Raw genomic sequence first — 27,036 nt, forward strand, 5'->3', positions numbered from 1 at the left:
AAATAAATAAATAAAAAAGAAGAAGAAAATGGAAAAAAAAGCATTTGCGTTAACTTGGCAGCCCTAAAGATTACTAGAACTAGAACTAAAATAAAAGATTAGTTTAAATATACTTTAAAAGTATTTAAAAAAAAAAAAAAAAACCTAGAAAAAATAGGCTATTAAATTAAAAAACAATACAGTGAATATTTTCTTGTAAAACGCAAAAAAAAAAAAAAAAAAAAAAAGAGATAAATTGCAATGACTTATTACATAAAATTAGAAACTAAAGTAAAATTGCAAGACTCTATTAACCTTGCTACACATGACACAAAATTGGTCATCTTGCGTCATAAATCACGTTTTCGAAAAGCGGCATTGAGCGTGCGCGTTCGTGGACGTGGCAGTGACGTTACGCACACCGGAAGCGGTCAGGACTGGAAGTGAAACCCCGACCTCCGTAACATCGACAAGCCGGGAATACTGGAAAAAAACACGAAATGCCACAATAACTGTAAGTAAACGATTATGAACGACGTCAGGAATGTTTTAACTAGTGGTTTAGGTTCATTTGGAGTTATTATGGTTTAAAATAAGACCAAAATTGTCGAGTTTTTGGTCAATTAGCGCTCAGAGAACTGCGTACTGCTGGACTGAATACGATGTCAGTCGCTATACAGACATAAACAAACAAACCTGCAAACGCCTTTAAAGATATGTTTTTTTAAAAATGTAAGTAAAAGTTGTCTTTTATTGATTTGTGTTACTCCACGTCTGCCTGTCGAGCCAGAATATTCTAGGTGGCCTATAATCCGATAACATGTGAGGTTAGTTTACCTCTGCTCAGCTGACTGATGGGTGGGTTATTTGTAGACATTATCTAGAGTGGGTTTCCTTATTAATATCATAAAGAAGGGGAAGCTGAGGCGTTGGGATCAGTATATTAGCAGATCTTCTATCTGTCAAGTATTTCTGGATGTCGGAGTGACAGGTAAGACTGTTTACCTACTATACCTCATTTAACTGAGTTCTCAGTAACTATATGAAGGCAATACATGCCCAGAGAATGACATTTGCTTGAAATGTGGCTTGTGACCCAACTATATATCTTTTTAAGATCTTGTTATCTTATAGCTGTTTTTGTTATTATATAATAATATATTTGGTTTGGATATGTTATTCACAAACAAGTAAATGGAAAGTCCCCTCTGTGATACAAAAACAAAAAGGTGTTTTGAAAATGAAAGGATAGATCACAATTCTTGTTTCGAAAGTACCCTTAGCCAGTGTTATTTCTTTGCGCCTTTTGGCTTAGTAATACAGTTTTAATCAATGTTTATGAGAAGTTCTTTGAGTTCTTTTTATCATATTCAGCTCAAAATGATTTATTCCATGGATTCATCATGTTTGACAACATATCAAAGTGCAGGGGAATTGACTTCATACATCCATTAAAAATCAACTTGACACCAAGTGGTTAAAAAAAACATTGGTAAAAAAAAAAGTGAAATTAGTTCTGTGAAAAGCATGTGCATTATTTTGTAGCCATTTGGTTTAAATTGTTGTTATCATACGCAATATTATTCAAGTGTCCAAATACTTTCTAGAACACTGTTTAGTCTCTTCACAGCATCAACAACCAAAGTTCAGGTGATTGATCGAATCATTCTGTGATCCTCAGATGGTGTGCGGAGTCGCTGAAGAACAGTCAACTCTGCCAAGCTCTTAGTGACATCTGAAGTCTGAAGTGTTTGCTTTGGCCCCATAAAGACTCCAGTGGAGAATTTCACAGCAGCCGGATCACTTTAGATACCTGTCACACATACATCCTGATATCGTTGAGGGGAAAAGCTTCTGCAGCATTATCATGACGTGTCGGGACCGCACACTTGAGTTCCAGTCGGCTTGCAAGTCGCTGCAGGGGAGACAGTTACAGGTATGACAATATAAACTACATTTACAGCTACAGTGTGGATATTGAATGGACTATGCAATGTGATTTCCACTGATGCTTAAAACCATGTGTAACCTGTTACAGATCATCTTAGAGGAAAAATTACAGTATACTTTATTTGAAAATTTTTAAAGAAATTAAAAAAAGATTTGGTCATCATTTACTGACCCTTTTCTTTCTGTCATGAAACAGAAATGATTGGCAGAATGTGAGCTGCTCTTTTGCATAAATCAAGGCCTGGTTTCACAGACTCACAGGCTTAGATTATACCAGGAGTAGGCCTTAGTTCAATTGGGACATTTAAGTGTCTTATATAAACGTGCCTTAGAGGAAAAACATGCTGGTGTGCATCTTGAGACAAAACAATGGCACTGACATTTTTGTCATAGCAAGTTGCTTTCAATTAAGACAGCTCAAACATGCATTTTAGTTAGCTAGGCTTAAGCCTTGTCTGTGAAACCAGACACAAAAGTAAAAGGTGATTTAAGCTGCTAAGCTTAAAAAAGGCACTATGCAAGCTATATAAAAGCAATAAATCACCATCCACTTTTCTTGAATTGGAAACAGAAGCTTGGACTTTCTGCCTAAGACCTCCTTTTGTGCTTCATGGAAGTAAAAAAAATTGTCGTTGTTTGGCTATTACTTTAAATCATATCACACTTTCTGTTATTGGTAAAAATGACAGGATTAGTTCACTTTTAAATGAAAATTACCCCAAGCTTTACTCACCCTCAAGGTGTATATGACTTTCTTCTTTCTGATGAACACAATCGGGAGAAATATTAATAAATATCCTGATGCATCCGAGCTTTATAATGGCAGTGAGCTGGATCAATGAGTATGAGCTGAAGAAAGTGCCTCCATCCACATCCATCCATCATAAACATACTCCACATGGCTCCGGGGGGTTAATAAAGGCCTTCTGAAGCGATGCGTTTGTGTAAAAAAAAAAAAAAAATAATAATAATCCATATTTAACAAGTTATGAAGTAAAATATCTAGCTTCCGCCAGACCAGTATTCAACTTACGAAGAAAGTGTAAAACTCTCGCAGTTCAAAATGCTTACGCTACGTCCTACTCCTTCCCTATTCAAAATTACGGAAAAAGCTTAACTGACGCGATGCCAGTTCCGTTTTTTTTTTTTGTAATTTAGATACGGAGGGCGGTCTGGCGGAAGCTAGTTATTTTACTTCATAACTTGTTAAATATGGATTACACACATGCATCGCTTTGCTTCAGAAGGCCTTTATTAACCCATATGGAATATGTTTATGATGGATGGATGTGGATGGAGACACTTTATTCAGCTCATATTCGTTGATCCTCGCTCACTGCCATTATAAAGCTCGGATGCATCAGGATATTTATTAATATATCTCTGATTGTGTTCATCAGAAAGAAGAAAGTCATATACACTTAGGATGGCTTAAGTAAAGCTTGGGGTAATTTTCTTTTGAAAGTGAACTAATCCTTTAATTTCCTACTTGATATGTTATTAATGTTTTCACATGAACTAAGATTTCTTGTTCTGTCATTTCAGAATGGGACTCACGCTAAACCTGCTATTAATGCCCTTAAACAGCGCAGTGACTTCACTCTCATGGCCAAGTAAGAGTTCAAATCCATGTTTCTCTTTGATCTTTGTCCAGTGTGTTTTTGCTTCAGAGCAACTGAGCCTTGTCCTGTTTCCTCGAATCTTTGCCCCCCTGAAATCTTGTTTTGTTTCTCTGTAACAGGAGAATTGGGAAAGACTTGAGCAACACATTTGCCAAGCTTGAAAAGCTTACAATTTGTAAGTAACATGTCAGTAACACTAAATAGATTAAGACTGCTCTTATTTTATTTTCTTAATAGACTCTTGTTGGTGGTGGAAGAATGTGTATTTTAATAGTTCTGATGCTTGTCCATGGTTATTTTGGCATTTACCTAGTTTAGTTCCCTGGTATAATGTGACTGATTTGGCTACGATCGTTAAAGTGCACTGCCATTCAAAAGTATGGTGTCAGTAAGATTTTAAAAATGTTTTTATGCCCAGCAAGGCTGCATTTATTTAATCAAAATTACAGTAAAAACAGTAATATTGTGAAATATTATTCCAATTTAAGAGAACTGTTTTCTATGTGAATATATTTTAAAATGTAATTTATTCCTGTGATCAAAGCTGAATTTTCAGCATCATTGCTCCAGTCTTCAGTGTCACATGATCCTTCAGAAATCATTCTAATATGCTGATTTGCAAAATATGAATATTTTGCTAAATATTGGCAGTTGTGGCCTAATGGCTTTGAGTCTCAGTACCGGCAGTAATTGTAGGTGGGGGGAGTGAATGAACGGCAATCTCTTCCACTCTCATTACCCACAACTGAGGCACAAATTTCGAGTATGGTACACCATACTTGGCCACTTCACGTCACTTTCACTTTCATATTTATTTTGAAACTGACATTTAACAAAATAAATTTAACAAAAAATATTTTTAACAAAACATTCTCCCTTTTGATCAATTTAATGCATTTGTTTAATCAATTAATCAATTTCGTTTTACTCTCCACCTGTGATTCCGACTCATGACCGGGATCTTTTATCACTGACCGCTCCATCTTTCAAACAATCTGTAAATCCAGTGTCGAACTGGGCCTTGTTTATAAAACCATAAGCGCCGATCCTGAGGGCTCGAGCAGCCACGGAAAAACACGAGATATTCTTCATTATTTTAACCAATAAAAAAGTGATTGCAACTTTCAAACATGAATTTATCCTTATATTGATAATTTAAGGCGGTTTCTATGGTTATTTTAATGACAAATGTCTAGAGCGCATCAATGTAATGTGTGAGCACAAATCTCTCAGCACCACTTAATGCTGGGTTCTTTGGAAAACAATGTTATCTTTCCCTCACAACCAAAAACACACTTCTTTGGTGACAGTAAGAGCTGTGCAGCGCTGCCCATGACTTCTGTAACCCGTTGAAGCACGTTGATGGGCGTGCTCTTGCTCTCTCGCTCAGGTTGATGTGTGTGCATGCGCTCTTCAGGGAGAAGTGCCTGTAAAGGAATTTCACCCTTTATTACATAATACAGGGCCATACTCAAAAAAACTCTCCGAAACATGTAGGAAATCTGAAGGAGTGTATTTGGCACAGAAATACTCCTTCATACGTCTAACCCGTTTTTTTTTTTAACTTTGGCCATGTTTAGCAAGAGAATCCAACGCTTTTAACGGTGTAAATAAGTCAGAATGCATGAAATAGCATTACACCCCCCCCTTTAAAAAAATCTTACTGACCCCAAACTTTTGAATGGCAGTGTGCATTTCATTTTGACTAAGATTACTGTCTGTAATTTAAATTTTCTTGTGGACTGTTACAACATCAGTTTGAACCCCAATGTAATGTAACAGTTGCATCAGGTCCAGTGTCAGTATGAATTTTTATTCTCCCCTTACTTCTAGTGGCCAAAAGGAAGTCTTTGTTCGATGATAAAGGAGTGGAGATTGAGGAGCTAACGTACATCATTAAACAGGTTAGTGACGTCTGTGTTGTACTTCTTCCTATCCATCATATGAAATCGTATTGATATGTATCTCAGTACTTGCTTATTTCACTTTACATTGATGTTGAAGTTGTCTGTAGGAGTGTTGGGATCTGTGTTTACCAGAATCCTTTAGCAACCATATTGTGGAAGAGCAAACCTCTTGAAGTGATCTGATATGCTGTCTGTCTCTCTCATCAGGACATCAACAGTCTGAATAAGCAGATAGCACAGCTGCAAGACCTTGTGCGATCTCGCAGTGGGCAAAATGGCCGCCACATCCAGACACATTCCAACACAATTGTTGTCTCCCTGCAGGTACAATCTTATATCTGATATTCCTGCAGTATGCAGATATTCGAGATTCTCCAAGAAGTCTCCCATATCCCTTGATGTAGACTGTAGGGGTGGATGATCTTATTTGGATTGACATAAAATGACGACTAGCCACCACACCTTTCATTTTCCCTCCACTATATAGTATATGATGTAAACAGTCTTATCTGGGAATGTTTGTGTTGCAGTCCAAGCTGGCATCAATGTCAAATGATTTCAAGTCAGTCCTGGAAGTGAGAACAGAGGTGAGTTTTCCTTTGCTTTATGACCAGTGCTGCACTTTTTTCATGTCATAAATGCTAAGTCAAGAAGTCTTTAGACTTTTAAATGTTTAATCAGCTCTTTGGTAAAGGAAAAATTCACAAAGTGTGTTTACTGTGCATCATGGTCCTGTGAAACCATTTGCTGTTTCCTTTGATTTTCAAAATAGCTCCTTCTCGGTTTTCTTTTGTTTAATTGAGTTGTATTCCAAACGAAAACACATTTAGTCCATTTGTAATGTGAATATTAAATTTTTTTTAATTTTTTTTTTTATTATTAGCTGATGTGTGTCTGTCCTGTTGTGTGTTTAGAATCTGAAGCAGCAGCGCAGCAGAAGAGAGCATTTCTCCCAGGCTCCTGTCTCATCCTCTCCTCTGCTCGCCAATAACTTCAGTATGTCACCACTTTTTAATTCCAGTTAGTTCAAATTTAAGAGTCATGGGAGTCATTCTATTACAGTTTATTGTTACTTAATATTAGTGTAAATAGTCTTGGGCTGTGCCGATAGAGTCATTCGCTACCAGTGCGGTCTGCAGAAAACCTTTGGACACATTTACTCATTCTGTATTAATATTTTCTACTTAGTAAATTAGTCAAAACTAAATACAAAGCAACACACATGATGGTATGATACATATGCAAACATGACCAAACATTTTAAACTAATAAAGACAAATTTTGTATTAAAAATCTGCACTTTTATTAAACTTTATTATAATTATCATTTATTATAGTATTATAAATAATATTATGTATTACTATTATTATTTTATATATATATATATATATATCATTATTATTTCTGATAATATACTATTTTATTAAGTTATAATATTGTAATATATTTATATATATGTGTGTGTGTAGTTTATAATACAACAGAATTATTGCTGATAATATATTATCATAAGTTATAATATTTTAATATATACTATAATATATATATATATATATATTAAACTATATATATATGTGTAGTTCATAATATAACAATATTATTGTTGATAATATATTTTATTTTTGTAAGTTATAATATTGTAATAGTCATTTTATTTAACTATTATTATTATATATTAATGTTTAAAAAAATTAATAATTATTTAACTATTATTATGTATTAATAACTGTATATATTGTAATATATTATAAATGCATATATATATATATATATATATATATATATATAGTGTATAGTATTAAAGTATTAATGCTGATAATTTATTTTATCATAAGTTATAATATTGTAATATATTATAGTCATTTTATTTAACTATTATTGTTATATTTTAATAATAATTATTAATTTATTTTGTGTTTTTGTTTTTTTTGTTTTTTGTTTTTGGGGGGGGGGCAGAATTTTTCACCATGTCCCATTCCTCAAATTATTTGGTTTTGTAGACACACTTGGTGCCTTTTTGTATTTAGTAGTGTTTTTAATGTCTTGCCTCTTGCAGACAGTTCAGTTCTGATGCAGGATGAGTCCAGGAGTTTGGGAGGAGAGGTGGCCATCGACATGGACTCTAGAGCAAACCCTCTTCAGCTGCAGCTCATCGACGAACAGGTATCTGTCTCTCTGAGGAAATACCTTTGGAATTAGGAATGGATTGTGGACTAGGCTGTTGCTTGTAGCTGAAAGTTTGCACATATGACAAATCTTGAATGTCTGATTTCATGAGCAAATGTCCCTTTGTTGTATTTGCATAGGACTCGTATATCCAGAGCCGAGCGGACACCATGCAGAACATTGAGAGCACCATCGTGGAGTTGGGCTCCATCTTTCAGCAACTGGCGCACATGGTTAAAGAGCAGGAGGAGACGATTCAGAGGTCAGACAATCACACACAAACACATGCACACCACATGAATCTGCATACTGTAAAACCACAGACTGAGCTGTACAGTACAGGGTACTTCAGATACATGCTGTACAAACCACACACAAACACTTTACACCCTCGCATAGTAGGGTTTTTTTTTTTTAAAGTCAGCATAAATGTGTCATAAGTATATCTTTTGCTAAACAATATAATGGCATATTAGCATTTAAAATGATTTTTTTTTTAATCAGCATTTAATAATTAAGAATTGTAGAATTTAAATTTGCCTCTACAGAGGAACTAAATTTTCTTTTAGTTAAGAAAATGATAAACATGTCCCAGTCACATTTCACCCCAAAATCTAAATAAATAAATAAATCAAAAAAAATATTTTGCATAAAGAAAATTTTTTTAAATTTAAAGAAATTTTTAGGCAATTTGCAGACATTGGGTCTCATTCACTAAGCATGCATACAATTCATCAATAACTTTCATTCTAAAATGTGTTCTAAATTACGACAAAAATGTAGGAACAACTAAAACCACTCGTACACAAAAATAATACTCTTGGTGGCTTTATAAACACATTAAGATGAAATTTTAAACATAGATAGAGATAAATGGGCTATATTTCATCATATATAGGCCTATATCAGTAAAAGAGTAAGAAAAGGTGCATCATAGCTAAAGCTGTGAGTCAGCTCTGCATAAAGATGCAGATACGTGTTTATACAGCTGGCTAATCAGAGGTCTGTAATGTCTGTGTAAAAGGTGTTGCGATAAACGGGTTTTGAGGATGTCACTCTTGCCATTTTCTGCATATCTTGCTGCGCCTTCCCCTTAGGCGAGAATGCTTCTTTAGAGAGCATCATGTTTGCTGAGAGTGACGAAAGAAAAGAGTGTGCGGAATGCCCTTATATGGACATGTGGGGGCATGTTTTATGTAAATTACTTACCTTGGGCACACGGTCGATCATTTAGAATACCCCAAATTCATCGATATTATAATGAGGTTAATAACAAATTCATGTGCGTACGCACGGGTTGTGATTTAGGCAGAACATTTTCAAATGTTCAAATGTGTGAAAAACTACGAATAATGTACGCAATTATAAGTGACTGAGACCCATTGTTTTTTGGCAATTTTTGCTAATAACAATAGGATAATTATAGTCTTGAATAGCTTATAGTGGAACAGTAAAAATATACTGTAATACAGTTTAAAAAAAAAAAAAGTGAAAACATTATTAAGATTATTGATTTAATTGTGATGATGTTGTATAGTTGTTGTCAAATGCTGTAAAATCATGAGCTTTTCATGTTTCTTGTTGACCACCAGGATTGACGCCAATGTGGAGGACACCCAGCTGAATGTGGAAATGGCCCACACCGAGATACTGAAGTACTTCCAGTCTGTCTCCTCCAATCGCTGGCTCATGATCAAGATATTCCTCGTTCTCATCATCTTCTTCATCATCTTTGTGGTCTTCTTTGCCTGAGAAGGAACAACCTTGAGTGTAAGAAGGGGTGGAAACGGAGCCAAAGGGTTTGAAGGAGGGAGGAACAGACGATGGACTTATGGGCGAATGTGCAAAAACACAAACACAAATGGACTGGGCCGCAGGGGACTCTGGCTTTTGGGGGGGTTCTGATGCTCGTTGAGTCAGTTGTAAATTCTGTCACTGTCTGTGTTCGACTCCCTCACTCTAGAGGGAGGAGGAAGATGACGGTGATGCTGATGAAGGTGGAACTGAGATTAACCGTTTATTTAGACAGAGAGGAGGGTGTTCTGATTCACTCTGTTCTCTTTAAGCTTCATCTACATCTGCATTAATATTTGAGCCTTCGTTTCTTATTAATAATCATATATTAAAAGAGAAGGCTTTTTCCCAAGTGGTTTGATTCTTCAAACTGGTTTAGTTTGTTTTTCTCAGGCAGTGTTATCCGTAATCGGTGATAACATTTTGACGGTAAATTAAATGTGACCTGATTCTCTTTATAAAATATTTCTCATAATAATAATAATGCCCCCATTAATCTCTATTAATCTGTTTTTATCAAAGTCAAGCAATTATTTGCAAATTATGGGTCTGTCTCACAAAGAAATATCAGGGTCGTATTTTACCCCAAAAATTGAAAGGAAAAATTGTTTTTAATTAATATAATTAATTTATAATTAATTGTATTATTCATCATTTTATTTTTAATACAGAAAGTGATGTCTATTTTAGGACCATTATGGCACTTTTTAAATGAAATCTAAGTAAAGATTCCCTCCAAATTCAGTATTCAATATAGTATAATTAAAATGATTGTATATGGCATGATTTATTTATTATTAATTACAGCATAAATTAAATACAACAAATGCTACCATGATATATACTATAAACGTACTTTATAAATATGCAAATACACACGTGTACATTTATAAATCATGTATATATATTTTTTCAGCCATAGGAATTTGGAGAAATTAGTTGCTTAGATGTCATAAAAATAGTACCACGATGCAAAAAAAACCCCAAAAACTTAATGGTCCTAAAAATATACTTAATTTTCTTATTTGGGTGGAGAAATATGATTCTGGCATTTCCTGACAGTTTTCATGAGATTTTCCTTTCTAGTGTTAAGGCCTTCTGATTGCTGGCCCTGTAAATATGGGGTCTGTAATATGATATACTGTTTAGAGACTTTCAGTTTCTTTTTTTTTTTAAATTGAGTTTGATTCTGCCAAATACACGAGGAGGGGTTAGAGGAGGTTGCCTGGTCTTATGATTTTGCTCCATGCAGGAAAAAACAAGGTGCAAATGAAGACCAGTGTTTTTGTATAGTACTATAGACTTACTAAGATCATACTTTAAAGGGCCCAAAGAGACTCCGGATGGTTCTAAAGCTATAAACTGCTCATTCATCACATTAGGATGTGTTTTGTTCCAGGTCAGTGCATAGAAAGTTGCATGTGTTGGTTGTTCTGGAGCTGAACATCTGGTAATGAAACGATCGGTACTCTGATAAATGAGCAGTGGGTGCGTTTCCTTTAATTTTTGAGGAGCAACTTTGGCCTGATGAACAAAGAACTGAAGATCAGCTCCTTCATGCTGTGATGCTGTGAATAATGAAACAGGAGAAGATGGTGTCTTCACTTAGAAGTAGCGTTTTCAAGGTCAAACTCTCTCATTTGCTAAATCACAGACTTTCTCTCTCCCACACACGCCACACACTCTCAAATCAAACTCATGAACGATGTACAGTGTATAATTTAATAAGCACTTTTTATGACGACTCCTGTTTCCAGGCTTTTTTTAGCTGAATGTTCTGCATCTCTTGTATGAACTGAACACTGTTGTAATGTAAGAGCAAACAGTACATATTAAAACACATCTGAGAAGCTGATTCTGGTTAATGTTGCTTTTGTCGCTGTGACTGATTTTATGGAGTGAGTCTCACAAAACCTGCCAAAAACCTGTCTGGGTCACACCAAAATCAAAAGATAAATGAAATATTGCATACCAGAAATTAAGATGATATTATTTAATAATTCTTATAATTTAATTTCTTATGGTGAAATTTAAACTAAAATATTGAATGCAGTAATTTTTTACTTAAATGTGCAGTACAATTAACCCTGTTAAGATGGATATGGTATCAAATTTTAATATTTTTTTACCATATCTCCATTTGTGAGCTAAAGGGGTGTAACGGTACATGTTTTCATCTCGAACCAATCCAGAAGGGGGCGTGCAACACTCAAAAAATGTATAGTTACATCTTGTATATGTAACAGAAGAAGAACAGACTATGCATAGATATGTTTACGTGTAATCTCTCAACCGTGGAAAGACATCAATAAAACAGATTGAGAATAATATCTCACATAGCATTATATTTACCTCAGGCAAGTCATTTAGTGTCCACAGCATGATAGTTCACTAGAGAGAAATGAACTCTAGAGGGGAGCATTTCACTATAAATATGCACTATATTAGCTTATATATGCATTACATTTACTTTATCTGTTAGTAATGTCTTAATTATTTAATATGTTTTAATAAATTTGTCATGAAAACCAGTTATGACAGTAACTGTAAATTATCATAGTTCAAAAAATGAATTGCAGTAGAAAAATAATTGAAAAACAATTTTATAAATAATTAGATTGTACAATGTACATGTTTTGATTATTATATCTAAAAATAAACAGCAACTGAATTTAATAGTTTGGGCTCTTTTGTTAATTGTAACTTTAATATTATAGTAATGTGCAATGTTACATATATAATATGTCTTGAACATGCTCTTGACAGGTTTTGTAAACTTCATCCTCACAAAAAAAATTTAATTCTGAAAATATATACATTTATGCCAAATATTCACATTTATATTCACATCCAAATATTAAAAATATTTAAGCACACATTAGAAAGTTAAAAAAAAGGGACTAGGCTATAGGCTTCTTATATATGCCTATACTTGTGTTCTTTGGTGTTTTGTGTACAAATTAACTGTTTGTCTTACAATCTGAAAGCACAAACTTTAGTCTTTCAAGAATCAGATTTTCCTCTCTTCCCTTCTCTTGTTCTCTGTTGCCTTCTCTTTTCTTCTGCCTTCATTGCCAATTTAGCTTGCAGGCTGCATTTCTTTTCAAATCTCGAACCCTTCTTTCCTCTGTCTTTCTGTTCATCCCATCTTCCTCTTGTTCAGCTATGGGCCGCTTGCTCAAGAGGGGTGATCTCTGGCATGCTGTGACTCCGTCCCTTCCTGGCGCGCAGGGCGGTCGTCACCTGTTCGGCTGCTTCCTCCTCTTCATCAGACCATGTGTTTTCCTCTTGCAGGTTGTTGCGGGAACCACCGAAACTTCCCTTGCCGCGGTTGAGGGTGCGGAACTTGGATCGGAAAGTGACGAAGGAAAGGCTCTTGCTGCGCTGTTTTTCCCAACGGTTCATCCGATTCTGGACCTCTGCATCTCCCTGAAGCTCATCCAGGCAGTTTTGTAGGACACCCCGAAACAGCTTGGGGACCTCGTGCACCTCCGGCTCAAACTCTGACACTAGTTTCCGGAACCTTTGCAACAAAATATTAAAATCATTTGAGAGGTATTGCATGAGTCACCTCTATCACTACATCTTATTGGTCAGTACCTACCTGATAGTTAACTAAAACTTAAACCATAAAAACATTTGTTAGGCTACTTGAAATAAAATAGATAAAAAAACAAACTTACTTTATTTTAGCTGGTTAACAAGAACAAATTTCTCAATTTCATTCAACTTGATGTAATAAATAACTGTGACTCTTTACAATAAAGCCCTGGGTATACTTCATTTTTTAATGCGTACGCTAGTGTACGCGCACAGTTGAACACAGAGCCTTGCAAAGTACACAGGTGTTCGACGCATGCGCAGTTTTAAAGGGTTAGTTCACCCAAAAAATTTAAATTCAGTCATTAATTACTCACCCTCATGTCGTTCCACACCCGTAAGACCTTTGTTCATCTTCGGAACACAAATTAAGATATTTTTGATAAAATCCGTTGACTCAGTGAGGCCTTTATTGCCAACAAGATCATTTCCTTTTTCAATGCCTAGAAAGCTACTAAAAACATATTTAAAACAGTTCATGTGACTACATTGGTTCAACCTTAATATTATAAAGCGACAAGAATGCTTTTTGTGCAGCAAAAAATTTTATTCAACAATATCTAGTGATGGGCAATCTCAAAACACTGCTTCATGAAGCTTCGAAGCTTTACGAATCTTTTGTTTCAAATCAGTGGTTCAGAGCGCCAAAGTCACGTGATTTCAGTAAACGAGGCTTCGTTACGTCATAAGTGTTTTGAAATTTCAATGGTTCATGTGACTTTAGCAGTTTGATATGCGTTCCGAACCACTGATTCGAAACAAAAGATTTGTAAAGCTTTGAAGCTTCAGGGTCCTAAAGGAGACCCTTCCTAGGGGTACTTGATTTCTCACCACACCGGTCTGTTCTGTTCGTGCAGTTGTTCTTTGACTACCTTGGTAATCGACGTCCCCAAGTCACGGTTGCCACCTTGTGGATAAACTAAAAAAAAATGTAAATGCGCATGTGCGATCTATGCGTACAAGTACAAAAAAAACGGCAGTGCGTGTACAGTACGCACGTACTCTTCTGATGATGAAATTCGCGTCACGCGCACTGTACGCTGACCCTCGCGTACGCTTAAAAAGTGAAGTATACTTTGGGCTTTAGGTTTCATTTGTTAACTTTAGTTAAATATATTAGTTAACATGAACTAACAGTGAATACTTCTAAAGCATTTATTAATCTTAGTTCATTTCAAGATTTACTAATATGTTATTAAAATCTAAATTTGTATTTGTAAACATTTGTGAATGCACTGTGATTGAACTAACATTAACAAAAAATGAACAATTAGATTTTTACTATATATTTTTAAAGATTAATTGCTTTAATATATATATATATATATATATATATAATTTTTAGCTAATGCACCTGTTAACAATTAATGTTTTACCAAAATAAAAATAAAACTGAAATAAAAATCAATTATTAAGAACTGTATAGACATTAAAAAATGATAAAAATGAAAAAGGAAAGTATAAAAATTATAACTTAATCAAATTATTAATAAAAACTATAATAGTGTCTCAGTAACACTGGCACCTACCTGACAATGACTGGCCCACACTGTTGCGGTGGGATCTGAGCACAAAGCTCCTGCAGGTCCAGAACATCTCCTGGCGTGAGCTCGTAGGGGGCGTGAGGCTGAGGGCCGGCCAGCCAGCTGTAGTCTGCCGAGGAAGAGTTGCGGCGTCTGCGGGTCTCTGCTGCCTTCTCCAGCCGGATCCGCTCGGTCCGTTTCACCATGGCCCCCAGCTCCAGCATCAAAGTGTTGGTCACCAGCTCTTCAGAAGTGCGCTGTCCAGGAACCTTCGGCTCCAGAGAAAACACAACTGACCAGGGAAACATCTGTGAGAGCAAAAACCATTAAAGGTTTGAGTCATGAAGTTCAGCTTGAAACACTGGTGAGCACTTATCTATCTATCTATCTATCTATCTATCTATCTATCTATCTGTCTGTCTGTCTGTCTGTCTGTCTGTCTGTCTGTCTGTCTGTCTGTCTATCTATCTATCTATGAAATATTTATCAAATTGGTCCCATGCACATTCTAAATTGACATCTAAATTTTTATATATATATATATATATTTAATTTGATTATTGCTTGTATTAAATTTTTGCTGTAACACCTTTATTTATTTATTTATTTTTTCCAGGTCCAAATTTAAATGGTCTGTTTAAGTGCAAAGTAAATTTTGCAATTCTGGAACTGTCTAAATCTATCTAAACTATATATATATATATATATATATATATATACATTTTTTTTTTTTTTTTTAATTTATTGTGAAATTTGATTGCATTCTTAAATTTTCGCTGTAACACCTTAATAAACACCTTGAACATTTCATTCATTATTACAGTTTATTCACTATAGTTTAAAAAAATAAAATATGACAAGATCTCAGAGTTAAACTGTGTCAGAAAAAATTAATCTTAATTATGTCAGATAACACTTAAGCAAAACATGGTCAGGTCAAAGTGTCTGAATCATTTTTGGATCCAAATTTTTTTATCAATTTTACTGGTAGTCCGCTGTATGAAGAATTTTTGGATATATTATGTTTACTTTATTTTGCTATCCTCACTTACATAAATGAACTATAGTGTCCTGCACCCACTAGTGTAAAAAAAAAATATATATATATATATAAATTATTATTTATTTATAATAAATATTTATTTATTTAATGAATTAGATATATCTGACTATTTGCTTCCAGGTCCAAATTTAAATGGCCTGTTTAAGTGCAAAGTAAAGTTTTGATGTAATATACGTGTTTGGCTATTAACTCTTTTTTGCCCTATGTTTATAGCTTTGTGTCCTACTCGACTTTAGTTGAATGTGCACACTTTTCTATATTTCCTCCAAATACCCAACACAGCACAGCTTTTTGCACCCTGATATTCTTTGCAGTAATTTGGATGATTATCCAGTTGACTATCCAATTAATATTTTAAATATCCAAACATGTGCACAGTGGTTCAAACAGAACAGAACAGTATTTGCTCTGAAGTACAGTATACTGCCCATATGGGATGCTAGTTGTATATTATTATTTATTTACACTGGGGTGCAAATAGCATCTGACATATACATTTAAAAACACTCAAATTACAGAAAAAAGGATATTACCTTTCAGATAATGTGAGTTTTCAAATGTAGACAATATATTCCTGTTTTAATGTCAAATGTCTCCGAATTGGACCCGAAGTGCAATAAAAGTAGAGCCAAAATATCAAAATCCAGGGTTTGGTTTGCAGTCTGAGCACTCCAGATGAGACAGCTCTCCTTTGCGCTGTTTTAGACACTGTAAATGTATGTATGTAATCCGATATAAATATGCAAGCTGGTATTTAGCCATCTGATTAGCTCGATGAACACACACCTTGCATGCACTGTGACCTCCTGCTCATCCTGAGCTGCCTGCACAACATGTGTACACTGAATGCATTGAAACTATATATATTTATATGCATTATTATAACTAATGCATATGCAAATAATATTGTAGCATTGCATCTATTGGCTATTATAAAGGAATTTCTAATGGATTCATTTGTGATACAAAAACTAACTTTTAAGTTTCATGCAAAGTAAAGCATGAAATTTAGCAGCTTGTTTCTTTGCAGAGCTGTATAAAGCTTACAATGACCATTAGCTCTATTGTTAAGATGGTAACATCAGTTACTCAGAGGTACTTAAGGAGTTGCATAACACACGCACACACAAATGCACACGCTGTCTTAATCATTGTGTATCTGTACCCGGCAGTCTGTGGACTGAAGGATGGAGAGAGAACAGGACTGTAGGTGCTGTGAGGGTTTCTGCTCTATTCAGCACTTCAGAGATTTAATCTGCATATGTGTGATCATGGATTACACCACACACCTATATACGCTTCTCAGAAACAAGGGCCACGGCAATGAGGATAATCTGATTACATACTGTTTATGCTGGAGGATATTATCAGTGAGAGTGACCGGTCGGGTTATATAAAGCATGACTAATATTTAAGGTGCATCCTGCGTCTTCTGCAGGCCCTTGTGTTTTTTATCCTTCAGGAGTTTGACACTAGTCTACAGAAGCACTGATTTAATATTTAACTTTCTTATTTAGGGTAATATTTGCCACCTGGAATTTGTGTGCTGCGCATTATTTGAACAATTTAATGGAAATACACTTTTAACTTAAACAAAAATGGTTGTCAATTATAAAATGAAATTAACATTAAATACACTACTTAATAATCCACAAGAAATCATAACATAATAAATCATAAATGCTAGTTTTTATGCTTCTGCAGCAAAAAATTCTGAATCTTTCTGAGAGCTTCTTCACCTTCAGTATTTTCACAGCTGATTTTAGTTTATATATATATATATATATATATATATATATATATATATATATATTACTATTGTGTCTACAGAAACAAAAAACCCATATTAAACTCGGTGTTCCCACTCATTTTACTCATTTTGAAAAACTTTTCCATGCTTTCCTGACTGAGCATAACAAAACTTTTGAATTCAAAATGGAAATTATCACACTTTTTTGACAGATGACAATGGAAATGTTTATGTATGTATTTATTTATTTATTTGCCCCAATGCCTGGTTAATTTCTGACACTAGCTAGTGTCCAATATATTTTTATGTAAAATAACGTCGTAATGTAAAACAGTTTGAGATAAAATGCTTAAAGATTTTGTATATGTAATTTTATGTAAGTAATTTAAGCAACTTAAAATTTTAATTCTTAATATTTAATTTGATGTATATATTTTGCAAAGTTCAGTGGTAAATCAGTTTATAAAAAATAAATAAAATGAAAAAAGAAATATAGGCCTACTTGTCGCTGACCTGTGGGTGCCACTGCACTTCTGGTTACCTCTTAAGGCCCCGCCTCTTTTTAAACGTCACGGACCCCCACGCCTCGCGTCAAATCAACTTCTGCAGTTCTGAGGGGCACAAGAGATACAGCGACCGCGTGCGCCCAGTTTTGGCTGTTGAAAATAACGACAATCTGTTAACGTTAAACGGTCAAACGCCTCCGACGCAGCAGATATACATATCAGTTGTATTGTATTAACAGACACGTAAACGGCATTTAAGACATCAGGATCGCTGCGTTTTAAAGAGATCAACATATCAGAAGTCCTGGTAAGTAATGCCACATTGTTTGATTTTTCCTGTAGCATTTCTTTTTAACTGACAGGGTTTTGGTCTGCATTTGTCTTTCCCAATAAATAAACTATTTTTATCTCACTCTTTCAGCAGTCTATAGACTCTCTAGTTTAATCAAAACCCGCCAGCGAATTTATTAATCCTACTAAAGCGAAGGCTTTTCTCATGAATATTAATTAGTAGCCTTTCTCGCCGCCTCAAACACTCACCATAGTAGGATTCATAATTTTGCTGAGGTTTGTATTCGTAAATATACAGTGTAGACGTGAGGCAAGACTGTTGTTGAAGGTGTATATTCATCCTGGTAGCCAACATGGTCATTAGCCCAGCCTGGCGTCAGCTGTATTTGAAAGCTCCATCTTTGATGCTTTGTAATGGAAATTAAGGTGCATGGTGAGATCGGACCAGCATGTTCAGTTTCACAGCTCTTATAGATTCACAGGCCGGATTTTCCTCATTCCTGTCTTTCAGCAATCCAGTTCTTACTGTTAGTGACTGAGAAGGGAAACCAAATACAGGAGGTTGAGTTATAGTATAAATAGACACTTTCATTATTATGTGTCTGTGGGACTGTCCATTTCAGGAGCCAAACCTTTGCAAGTTCCCTTTAAGGAATGGTTAACCTCAAAAATATATAATATGTATTATATTCTGTCTTTATTTACTCATCCTAATGTCCCAAACCCATATAACTTTCTTTTGCAGAACACACTTTTTGTTGTAATGAAAGTGAACGAGGATTGTCAAAAACAAATAAGTATCATTACAGTGGTGCATATGACTCAAGCTCTGTAATCTATGGAAGCCCGTTTCCGCCACTAAATAAAAAAAAATAAAAAGTAATTGTGACTTTTTATCTCAGAATTCTGACTTTTTATCTTGCAAATTGCAAGTTTATATCTCACAATTGCGAGTTATAAAGTCACAATTCTGAGATATAAACTCGCAATTGCGTGATATAAAGTCACAATTCTGAGATATAAACTCGCAATTGCATGATATAATGTCACAATTCTGACTTTTTTTCTCTCAATTGTGTGAAACTTTATTTCTCACAGTTCTTACTTTGCTTGCGTTTCCTTTCATTGCGACTGACCATCAGGATTGCTGCTTCGTTATTATTGTACATAAAATGGAAGGATTATTTTTAGCGCAGATTTACCAATAAAGAAATTTTGATTTTACTGGAGGAGACACATAAAGATTAGTCTCCGGACATATTCATTATGCAGGAATATGCATATAGCATGTTTCCACGGTAACCTTGTACATGAGTACAGCGTTTCAAGGAGAAAAAACAGCTTTGTACAGCTTTGTAAAGTTACAAACAACTTTGTAACTTTGCAACTCAAGTCTGGTGGCTCCATAAAAGGGGGCATTCAAGGGTAGAATCATGCAATTCTGCAAATTACAGTGGAAGTATTTGGTGAATAAAAGTTGTTTTTAACAGAATGGATACACTAATGAATTTGACACAATAATAATAATATAATAGTAATAATAATAAGAATCAGCTGTGGCGGAGGTGCAATAAAACAGACGAAGCTGAAGTGGCACATTTTATACACCAACAGCTTCAGACATCAGGACGGCATCACGGCTATCGTTGGATGCACCAGAAATGTTGGATGTCCGGAATTGTTACAGACAGAGAAACTGTCTGTCAGTTAATTGCGAGAAAAAAAGTCAGAATTCCGAGATATAAACTCGCAATTGCGAGAAAAAAGTCAGAATTGCAAGAAAAAAAGTCAGAATTCTGAGATAAAAACTCACAATTGCGAGAAAAAAAGTCAGAATTGCGAGTTTATATCTCGCAATTCTGACTTTATATCACGTAATTGTGAGATATAAACTCGCAATTGCGAGATAAAAAAGTCGCAATTACTCTTTATTTTTTTATTTAGTGGCAGAAACGGGCTTCCATAGTAATCTATGGTAGCTTGTTTCTGCCATGGAAGAAAAATAATTGTGACTTTTTATCTCACAATTTTGACTTTTTTTGCAAGATATAAATTTCCAATTCTAAGAAATAAAGTTGCTATTGCGAGAAAGTCAAAATTTATAATAAACTCAAGTTATAAAGTCCAATTCTGACATTTTCTCGCAGTTGCGAGTTTATATCTTGCAATTCTAACTTTTTCTTTTTATATCTTGCAATTCTGAAGAAAAAAAAAAGTAAATTGCAAGATTTTAAAAGAAAAAGTTAGAAATGTGAGATAAAAAGTCACAATTACCTTTTTTACATTTTATTCAGTGGCGTAAACAAGCGTCCATAGTAATCCCTATGACTCCTGATGCCTTATGAAAAATTTGCGTGTAAAATCGCAATAACTCATTATGCATTAGAAATCTTGACGTCTGCCCTAGCTAGAGAAGTAACTATATCCGATCTGTGAATGGTCTGCGAATTGTTTTTTGAGTCAAATAATTACATTGAATTGGTTGATCCAGTTCACAAAAGGCGGTCTGAATGATTCATTCATGAATCGGGACTGATCCGGTTTTTGAATTCAACTGACAATCCCTATTCTTTGCAGTTGCATGAATAAAAACAACCAGTACAATTGTTCATATTTTCTTTTTACAAAGAAAATAAGCCATCATACAGGTTTGGAATGACATGATGTAAATAAATAATGACAGAATCTTCTGTTTTCAGTTTTAGTTGGTGTTTTGGCAGCAGAAGTCCCTTAAGAATGTTTCCATGAACAACGTGACAAACACACACACCCACACGATCACTGTGATTTTCCTTTATATAAAGATGCAGATACACTGGTTCATTTTTCCTTTTTGTCATTAGTGAATAAGTATGTGAAGTGATATTTCTGGTCTGAAACAAGTACAGACAGCTGAGAGTATCTCCCCTAAGGCAGCACACAGGATCCTTGTGAACAATAACTCGAGCCAGATTTTTTCTATATCTTTTGATTTTCAGCACTGGAAGATGATCAGCCAAGCTCTCAGTCTGTAAGCATCTGCAGCGATGAGCTGGGCCGGAGACGACTGGACCGTGGGTCTGACGGGTCACGTCCTGCAGAAGGTTAAGCAGCTTCAGGCTCAGAATGAGAAACTGAACAAGGAAAAACAGCAGAGGCAACTACAGCTGGACAACTCAGAAGCGGCTCTGCACAAACAGAAGCAGAAGGTGAGCAGTGACCGTTTCATTGAGAGATATGCACATGTGCATTTTAACCCTGTAAAGCCTGACATATTATGAAATAATAATTTGATTTATTGAATTAATTGTTTTTTTATTGAACTTTTAGAAAAAAGTTTGCATATGTGTTTTTTGTTGAGCATCATATTTGATGCATTAGGCTTTTTATGGCTCATAATATGGAGCTCACACTCAAGAAGGAAAAACACCTCAGTTTTATTCAGAGGGCCAAACTGGGGGAAAAAAAAAAAAAAAATATATATATATATATATATATATATATATATATATATATATGCAAGAAGAAATTCTGATATTTTCTAATGTAAAACAATTAGATATGTAACAGTATAGCAGGCTACTTGCATAAAATGCATATAAATATGCTTGATGAGATGATAATTAAATAAATAAGTTTTATGATCAAAGCTCTAGTTTTTATTGTGGAGTGCAAAACACAATGCAATGAAATACAATGATTGAGAAATGAACAAATTCCTCAAAAGCCTGATATATCATGTTTTTTCTAAAAATGTATGGATAATCATGTAAAGTTAAGTTCAGTAAGTGTTGAAATATTGGTAACACTTTATAACAAGGTTTTATTTAATAACATGAACTAAAAATGAAAAATAATTCTAAAACATTTATTAATCTTAGTTCATGTTTATTTTAGCATTTACTGATACATTATTAAAATCAAAAGTTGTCTGTTAACATTATTTAATGGACCCCAACTTACATTAACTAATATTGTTGTATTTTTATTAAGGTTAACAAAGATTAATATATATATTGTAAAAAATGTATTGCTCATTGCTAGTTAATGTTAGTTTATGAATTATACAGTGTTAACAAATAGAACCTTGTTAAGTTTTACCAAAATTTTACTAACGAATAATGATATAAAATGTATTCTTACATTTACTTTATGAAAATCATAAAAGACTTCACAGCACAAAAGACACATGTACCACGACCTGAACATATTAGTTATCTTAAAAGGTTTTTTACCTGCTAAAAAGTATGAACTATTAATAGCTATGTTTCCATTCAAAGTTGCGAATTTAGCTTATGCACAAAATTGCAATATCACATAAAACATTTGCGAATAAAACACTGTCTCCATCCAGTGAGCCGAAGAGAACAAAATCGTCACTTCCTGATAAACTGGCACTAAATATCACTAAGAAAAATGGAAGTTGCTGCAGTAGGAGAAGCCACTGTATAGTAATATATTCATATATATAATACATAAATTATATATATAATTATAATAATTATATTTTAACCCTGGGTAAGGGAACATTTCACAACAGAAGTGGGGTTATATATTTTTTTTACCCGGGATTATGAAACCCTGCTCCGGAGCAGGGTTAGCACCGCTTTTGCGGCGTTAACCCCGCATTGCGGTGCCAATCTTGTACAGTGTGAAACGATGCGGTGTTAGAATATTACAGCTGGACACTTTGCAACAGACAACCAGTTGCGAACTCATATGCCTGCTTCGGACAGTCGTGGAAACACTGCGCATTGTATATAAACACTAAATTCAGTGTTTGAAAGGAAAAATGTCAAATGTTGACAGAAAATGTTACAATTTGAGTGAAGAAGAGAATGTTTCATTCTTACTTTTATTGTACAAAATGAGAAAGATAACCCAGGATTACGTTTACCCAGGGTTTAGAATGACCCAGGGTTAACACATTCAAGTGTGAAAAGCCCTTTTGATGACAGACTTTGCTCGGGCATTTCAGAATGACCAAAACAGCATTTTAGATACTGTGCAACAAGATAGGTCCGCTGGTTGGTCCAGTTAGGCCATCCCATTGCAAAGTCAAAATGTCTTTTTTGATGCGCATCAAGAAATTTATTCAGTAAATGTGTTTCCATCGTAGTTTATGCGAATGTTTTCTTATCGGCGTTTCCGTGCAGCATTTTTTTAATGCGATATCTCAAAATGCACATAAAAATAGGTAGATTGAAATATAGCTTTTCAGACGACACAAGACATGTAGTAGATATGATACAATAGGCTTCATAGGGTTAATAGAGGCACTCAAGCAATGCAGAAATAACTTCCTGGAAGGACACCAAATGGAAAGTTGGCTAAGAGTTCCAGCACAGCTGTAGCACAAACTGTGCAGTGTGTGTTATGTAGCGTCTTCCTCTCTGTCAGTATGAGGAGGTGCGTGTGGAGCTGGCCGCGGTTCAGAGGGAGCTGGGAGGAGTGCGTGAGGCAGCGCAGGTGGAGGTGCGGACCAGGGAGCGTCTGACTCACGACCTTCAGGTCAAAACGGGTCAAGTGCACTCGCTGGAGGGACAACTCGAATCTGCCAAAAAGCTGACACAAAACCTCACACAGGAGATCAAACGGTGAGACATGCGCACATAAACCTTCCTGTCCATTTACATACCAAACCAAACAAGATCATGTAACATTGATTAGCGATTTGGGAAAAAAAAAAAAAAGATCCCAGTGAAGTACCTCACATCCCACTATCCTAAAGAGAGATTCGGTCAATCAGAGAAATTGCTGTTACTCTGGAAATGGTAATATTGCACACTCTTGTGTGAATCAGTCACTGCACACTCATTAATTGCACTATCCAACTGTATCAGAAAGTGGATCATGTGACATTCACGTCCTGCACTCTCATTGGCTGTTGTGCATTTGCACAAAATGTAACTAAACTGTGCCTCATGATCCACTCTCATTAAAAATGAATGACTTCTGGTTGCTTTGTCTCTGCACATCACTGTCGATATGAATGTCCCTTAAAGTGAAGGTTTCCTCTATTATTATTATTATTATTATTATTATTATTATTATTATTATCATTAAGTTACTGGTTATTGCTATTTTCTAAAGAGATATATTTTGAATATTTCAATACATTTGTTATTTAAACCTAATACTGTGGGTGGTTTTTTAGCAGTTAAAAACATGATCAAATTAATATCCAAATTGTGTGTCACATGTTGTTATTGTTAACTAAAACTATTAAGAATCGTTTTCTTTAATTGAAATGAAGCTGAAAAAAAGCTGAAAAAAAAATGTTGCTTTGGCAACTGACTGAAATAAAATAAGTTTTCGTTGAAGTACTAAAATTGAAATAAAAATAAATTAAAGCTAAATATAAATATTTTTAAGAAAACACTATTAAAAACAAATGAAAATTACAAATTAAAAATATAAAAATGTGTGTGTATATATGTAATACTAAAACTGACCTAAGTCAGGGTAGCGCCATATTTAATTTTTGACAGGAATTAAAATGAGGCTGTGAGGGACAGAATACAGTGTATTCAGTGGCTTGTGCTGTTGTTTATCAACATACCGGTTGTTTAGCTGACAATACATCTTTCCGAAAAAAGAAAAAAAAAAAAACATAAGAGTTTTAAAAGTTGTGAGAACTGATCTATGACTTTTATACAAGTCTATCCCTCACAGCCTCGTTTTCATCTGCGTTAAATTCAATATGGCGTCTAACCTGACTAAGGTCTATAACACTGGTGTGACACTCGTGATGGGGACTGTAACATGAGGTAACTGGTGATAGTCAGCCCTATGTTTGTGTATTAACATTGAAAGTGCAATGGTGATTTCTGCCCCTGGTTTCACAGACCAGGCTTCACAGCAATGCAATTACCACTTTCAAGGCCTAGAAAGGTAGTAAAGACATCGTTAAAATAGTCAGCATGACTACAGTGGTTCAACCTTAATGTTATGAAATGATGAGAATGTTTTGTGCTCAAAAACGCAACGTTGTAAACACAGTGCAGCGCTTCCAGGTTCTACGTCAGAACGCGGCTTATTATTGGCCGACGCTGTTCACGTGAGCAGCACGACGCATGTGTGTGATGCTGACGCAGGAGCCGGCCAATAATGAGTCGGCGTTCTGACGTAGAACCTGGAAGCGCTGCACTGTGTTTAAAACAGCGTAGAAGAATGACAGGGAAGAGAAGAAATTGTTGAATAAAGTCGTTATTTGTGTTTTGTTTTTGCACACAAAAAAGTATTCTCGTCGCTTCATAACATTAAGGTTGAACCACTGTAGCCACATGGACTATTTTAACGATGTCTTTACTACCTTTCTAGACCTTGAAAGTGGTAATTGCGTCGCTGTCTATAGGGAGGTCAGAAAGCTCTTGGATTTCATCAAAAATATCTTAATTTGTGTTCCGAAGATGAATGAAGGTCTTACGGGTTTGGAATGACAGGATGAGTAATTAATGACAGAATTTTTATTTTTGGGTGAACTAACTCTTTAAGCCTAGTCCCAGACTAAAATGCATGTTTGAGCTGTTTTAACTGAGAGCAAATATCTTAAAATATGTCAGTGTCATTGTTTTGTCTCAAGATGCACATCAGTAATTTTTTTTTTTTTCTAAGGCATGTTTATAAAAGCTACTTAAATGTCCTAATTGAACTAACGCCTAATCCTGGCTTAATTTAAGCCCAGGCCCTGGACTACTAGAAGCACCAAAAAAAATGTAAATTTGTTTTTGAGAAATGTATTTGCCCCATTACTCAGTTGCTTATATTGAGCTATAACAACTGTCCTCTCTTTTTCTTTCACTGCATGTAGGCTTGAGGCGGAGCTGGAAAAGCAGCAGAAGGGAAATGGCTCTGGGGAATCATTGTTGTTTTCCACACCTTGTTGGAACCTGAGCTCTCCCTGGGACAACAACGGTACCATCCCTCACGCTCTGTCCCTTTGTTTTTCTCACGTATTTTGTCTGTGGCCCTTCTTTTTTTTTTCTTTTTTTTTCTCCCCACTTTCTATTCACAAATTGTTCCTCTCTAAAGATTGCAAAATATATCCCCTCATAAAGTAGGCAAAAGAGAGTTTTATTTTTCTGAAGGTCCCTAAGGACTGATTGTGAAGTAAAATGTGTGATTACTTTTTGACTTTATACCCAGGCTCTGTGTGCATGTGGGATGCATCTGGAACTATCTATTTATCATTATTCTTTTTCTGTTATTCTAACCTGTTTAACTCTGCAGGTGGTTTCAGAGCAGAGAGTGAAAGCAAAACACAGCATGTCAGAGTAAGTATCAAAAGCACAAACACTTTTACCAGCAACCTCTTAATGAGGAATATTTTATGAAAATACTTTGTGACTTATTTGTCTGTGCTCTGTCTACTGTAGCAGCAGCTGCAGTTTGGAGACGTCCCCAAGCCCTCAGCGGGTGGGGCTTCCTCCCCGTTTCCACAGCAGCCACATAAATCCCCACCCCTTCGGCGCAATGTCCGCCAATCAGAAACGTCTACCCCCTCCTCTGTGTTCCCATGGGAACGTGGTGATTTGTGGTCCACTCCCAAAGGACGACCAGCTTCCTTGGTTTCATCCAGTGACATCATTATCAAGAACAATGACTCTGGGATGGAGGAGGCCTTGAGGAATGAGATAGACGGTGAGCTTCTCTATACACCATTTGGGTTTCAAGAGTTTTGCACTGAAAATCTCAATTTAAATTGAGTAAAATCAAACCCGGAACCTTTGTGTAACCAACCCAGAGTTTTTACTGCTCTTTACTTGCTCAAATACTAAAACGCTGTGTTGAGCTCTTCAGATCAAGTTATATCTCTCTTTCCTGGGTTGTTTGAATCCAGGACATTTGCCTGTCTGCTCTGTAATAATCATAAATGAAAACAGTCCAAAGTCACCGTTTACAG

The 27,036-nt window shown here is 35.2% G+C and overlaps 3 protein-coding genes across 8 annotated transcripts in view; 2 read left to right on the forward strand and 1 right to left on the reverse strand.

The window, feature by feature from the left end:
* The first annotated feature begins 333 nt into the window (after positions 1-333).
* Positions 334-11,274, forward strand: stx5a (syntaxin 5A). Of its 2 annotated transcripts, none has more exons than XM_051918299.1 (11): positions 334-493; positions 1,661-1,915; positions 3,475-3,542; positions 3,671-3,726; positions 5,385-5,455; positions 5,666-5,782; positions 5,989-6,045; positions 6,373-6,454; positions 7,516-7,622; positions 7,766-7,887; positions 9,218-11,274. In XM_051918299.1, exons 2-11 carry the CDS (start codon positions 1,847-1,849, stop codon positions 9,375-9,377), a joined length of 909 nt encoding a protein of 302 aa, XP_051774259.1. In that variant the 5' UTR covers positions 334-493; positions 1,661-1,846; the 3' UTR covers positions 9,378-11,274. The 2 variants fall into 2 exon arrangements, with proteins under 2 accessions (XP_051774259.1, XP_051774261.1); XM_051918301.1 differs by lacking the exon at positions 334-493 and adding an exon at positions 566-970.
* zgc:162144 (RD3 domain-containing protein) lies at positions 9,405-19,018 on the reverse strand. 3 transcript variants are annotated; one of them, XM_051918304.1, is made up of 3 exons: positions 18,402-19,018; positions 14,549-14,850; positions 9,405-12,942 (listed from the first exon to the last, which is right to left on the reverse strand). In XM_051918304.1, the coding sequence occupies exons 1-3, from the start codon at positions 18,414-18,416 to the stop codon at positions 12,579-12,581; spliced, it is 681 nt and encodes a 226-aa protein (XP_051774264.1). In that variant the 5' UTR covers positions 18,417-19,018; the 3' UTR covers positions 9,405-12,578. The 3 variants fall into 3 exon arrangements, with proteins under 3 accessions (XP_051774264.1, XP_051774267.1, XP_051774266.1); XM_051918307.1 differs by lacking the exon at positions 18,402-19,018 and adding an exon at positions 17,869-17,976; XM_051918306.1 differs by lacking the exon at positions 18,402-19,018 and adding an exon at positions 17,858-17,961.
* Positions 14,730-27,036, forward strand: part of si:dkeyp-115e12.6 (centromere protein F) — a 30,709-nt gene continuing 18,402 nt past the window's right edge. The window contains exons 1-6 of one of the 3 annotated variants that reach the window (XM_051918297.1): positions 14,730-14,874; positions 21,131-21,340; positions 23,532-23,728; positions 25,945-26,048; positions 26,364-26,407; positions 26,510-26,774. In XM_051918297.1, the coding sequence (XP_051774257.1) occupies positions 21,179-21,340; positions 23,532-23,728; positions 25,945-26,048; positions 26,364-26,407; positions 26,510-26,774 (772 nt within the window). In that variant the 5' untranslated portion in view covers positions 14,730-14,874; positions 21,131-21,178. Of the gene's footprint in view, positions 14,875-17,965; positions 18,169-21,130; positions 21,341-23,531; positions 23,729-25,944; positions 26,049-26,363; positions 26,408-26,509; positions 26,775-27,036 lie in introns of those variants that run through there. The other 2 variants (XM_051918296.1, XM_051918298.1) reach the window with 2 other exon arrangements.

This window comes from Ctenopharyngodon idella, chromosome 14 (assembly GCF_019924925.1).
Source record: "Ctenopharyngodon idella isolate HZGC_01 chromosome 14, HZGC01, whole genome shotgun sequence".
In the NCBI taxonomy this organism is placed as follows: Eukaryota; Metazoa; Chordata; class Actinopteri; order Cypriniformes; family Xenocyprididae; genus Ctenopharyngodon; species Ctenopharyngodon idella.

Excerpts from the sequence above, each read along its gene's own strand:
- zgc:162144 (XM_051918304.1), bottom strand. Across the intron at positions 12,943-14,548 it reads TGTGGGCCAGTCATTGTCAG|GTTCCGGAAACTAGTGTCAG; the intron begins GTAGGTGCCAGT and ends TTTGTTGCAAAG.
- stx5a (XM_051918299.1), top strand. The coding sequence starts at position 1,847 with ATGACGTGTCGGGACCGCACACTTGAGTTCCAGTCGGCTTGCAAGTCG. Across the intron at positions 5,783-5,988 it reads CAATTGTTGTCTCCCTGCAG|TCCAAGCTGGCATCAATGTC; the intron begins GTACAATCTTAT and ends TTTGTGTTGCAG. Across the intron at positions 6,046-6,372 it reads TCCTGGAAGTGAGAACAGAG|AATCTGAAGCAGCAGCGCAG; the intron begins GTGAGTTTTCCT and ends TTGTGTGTTTAG.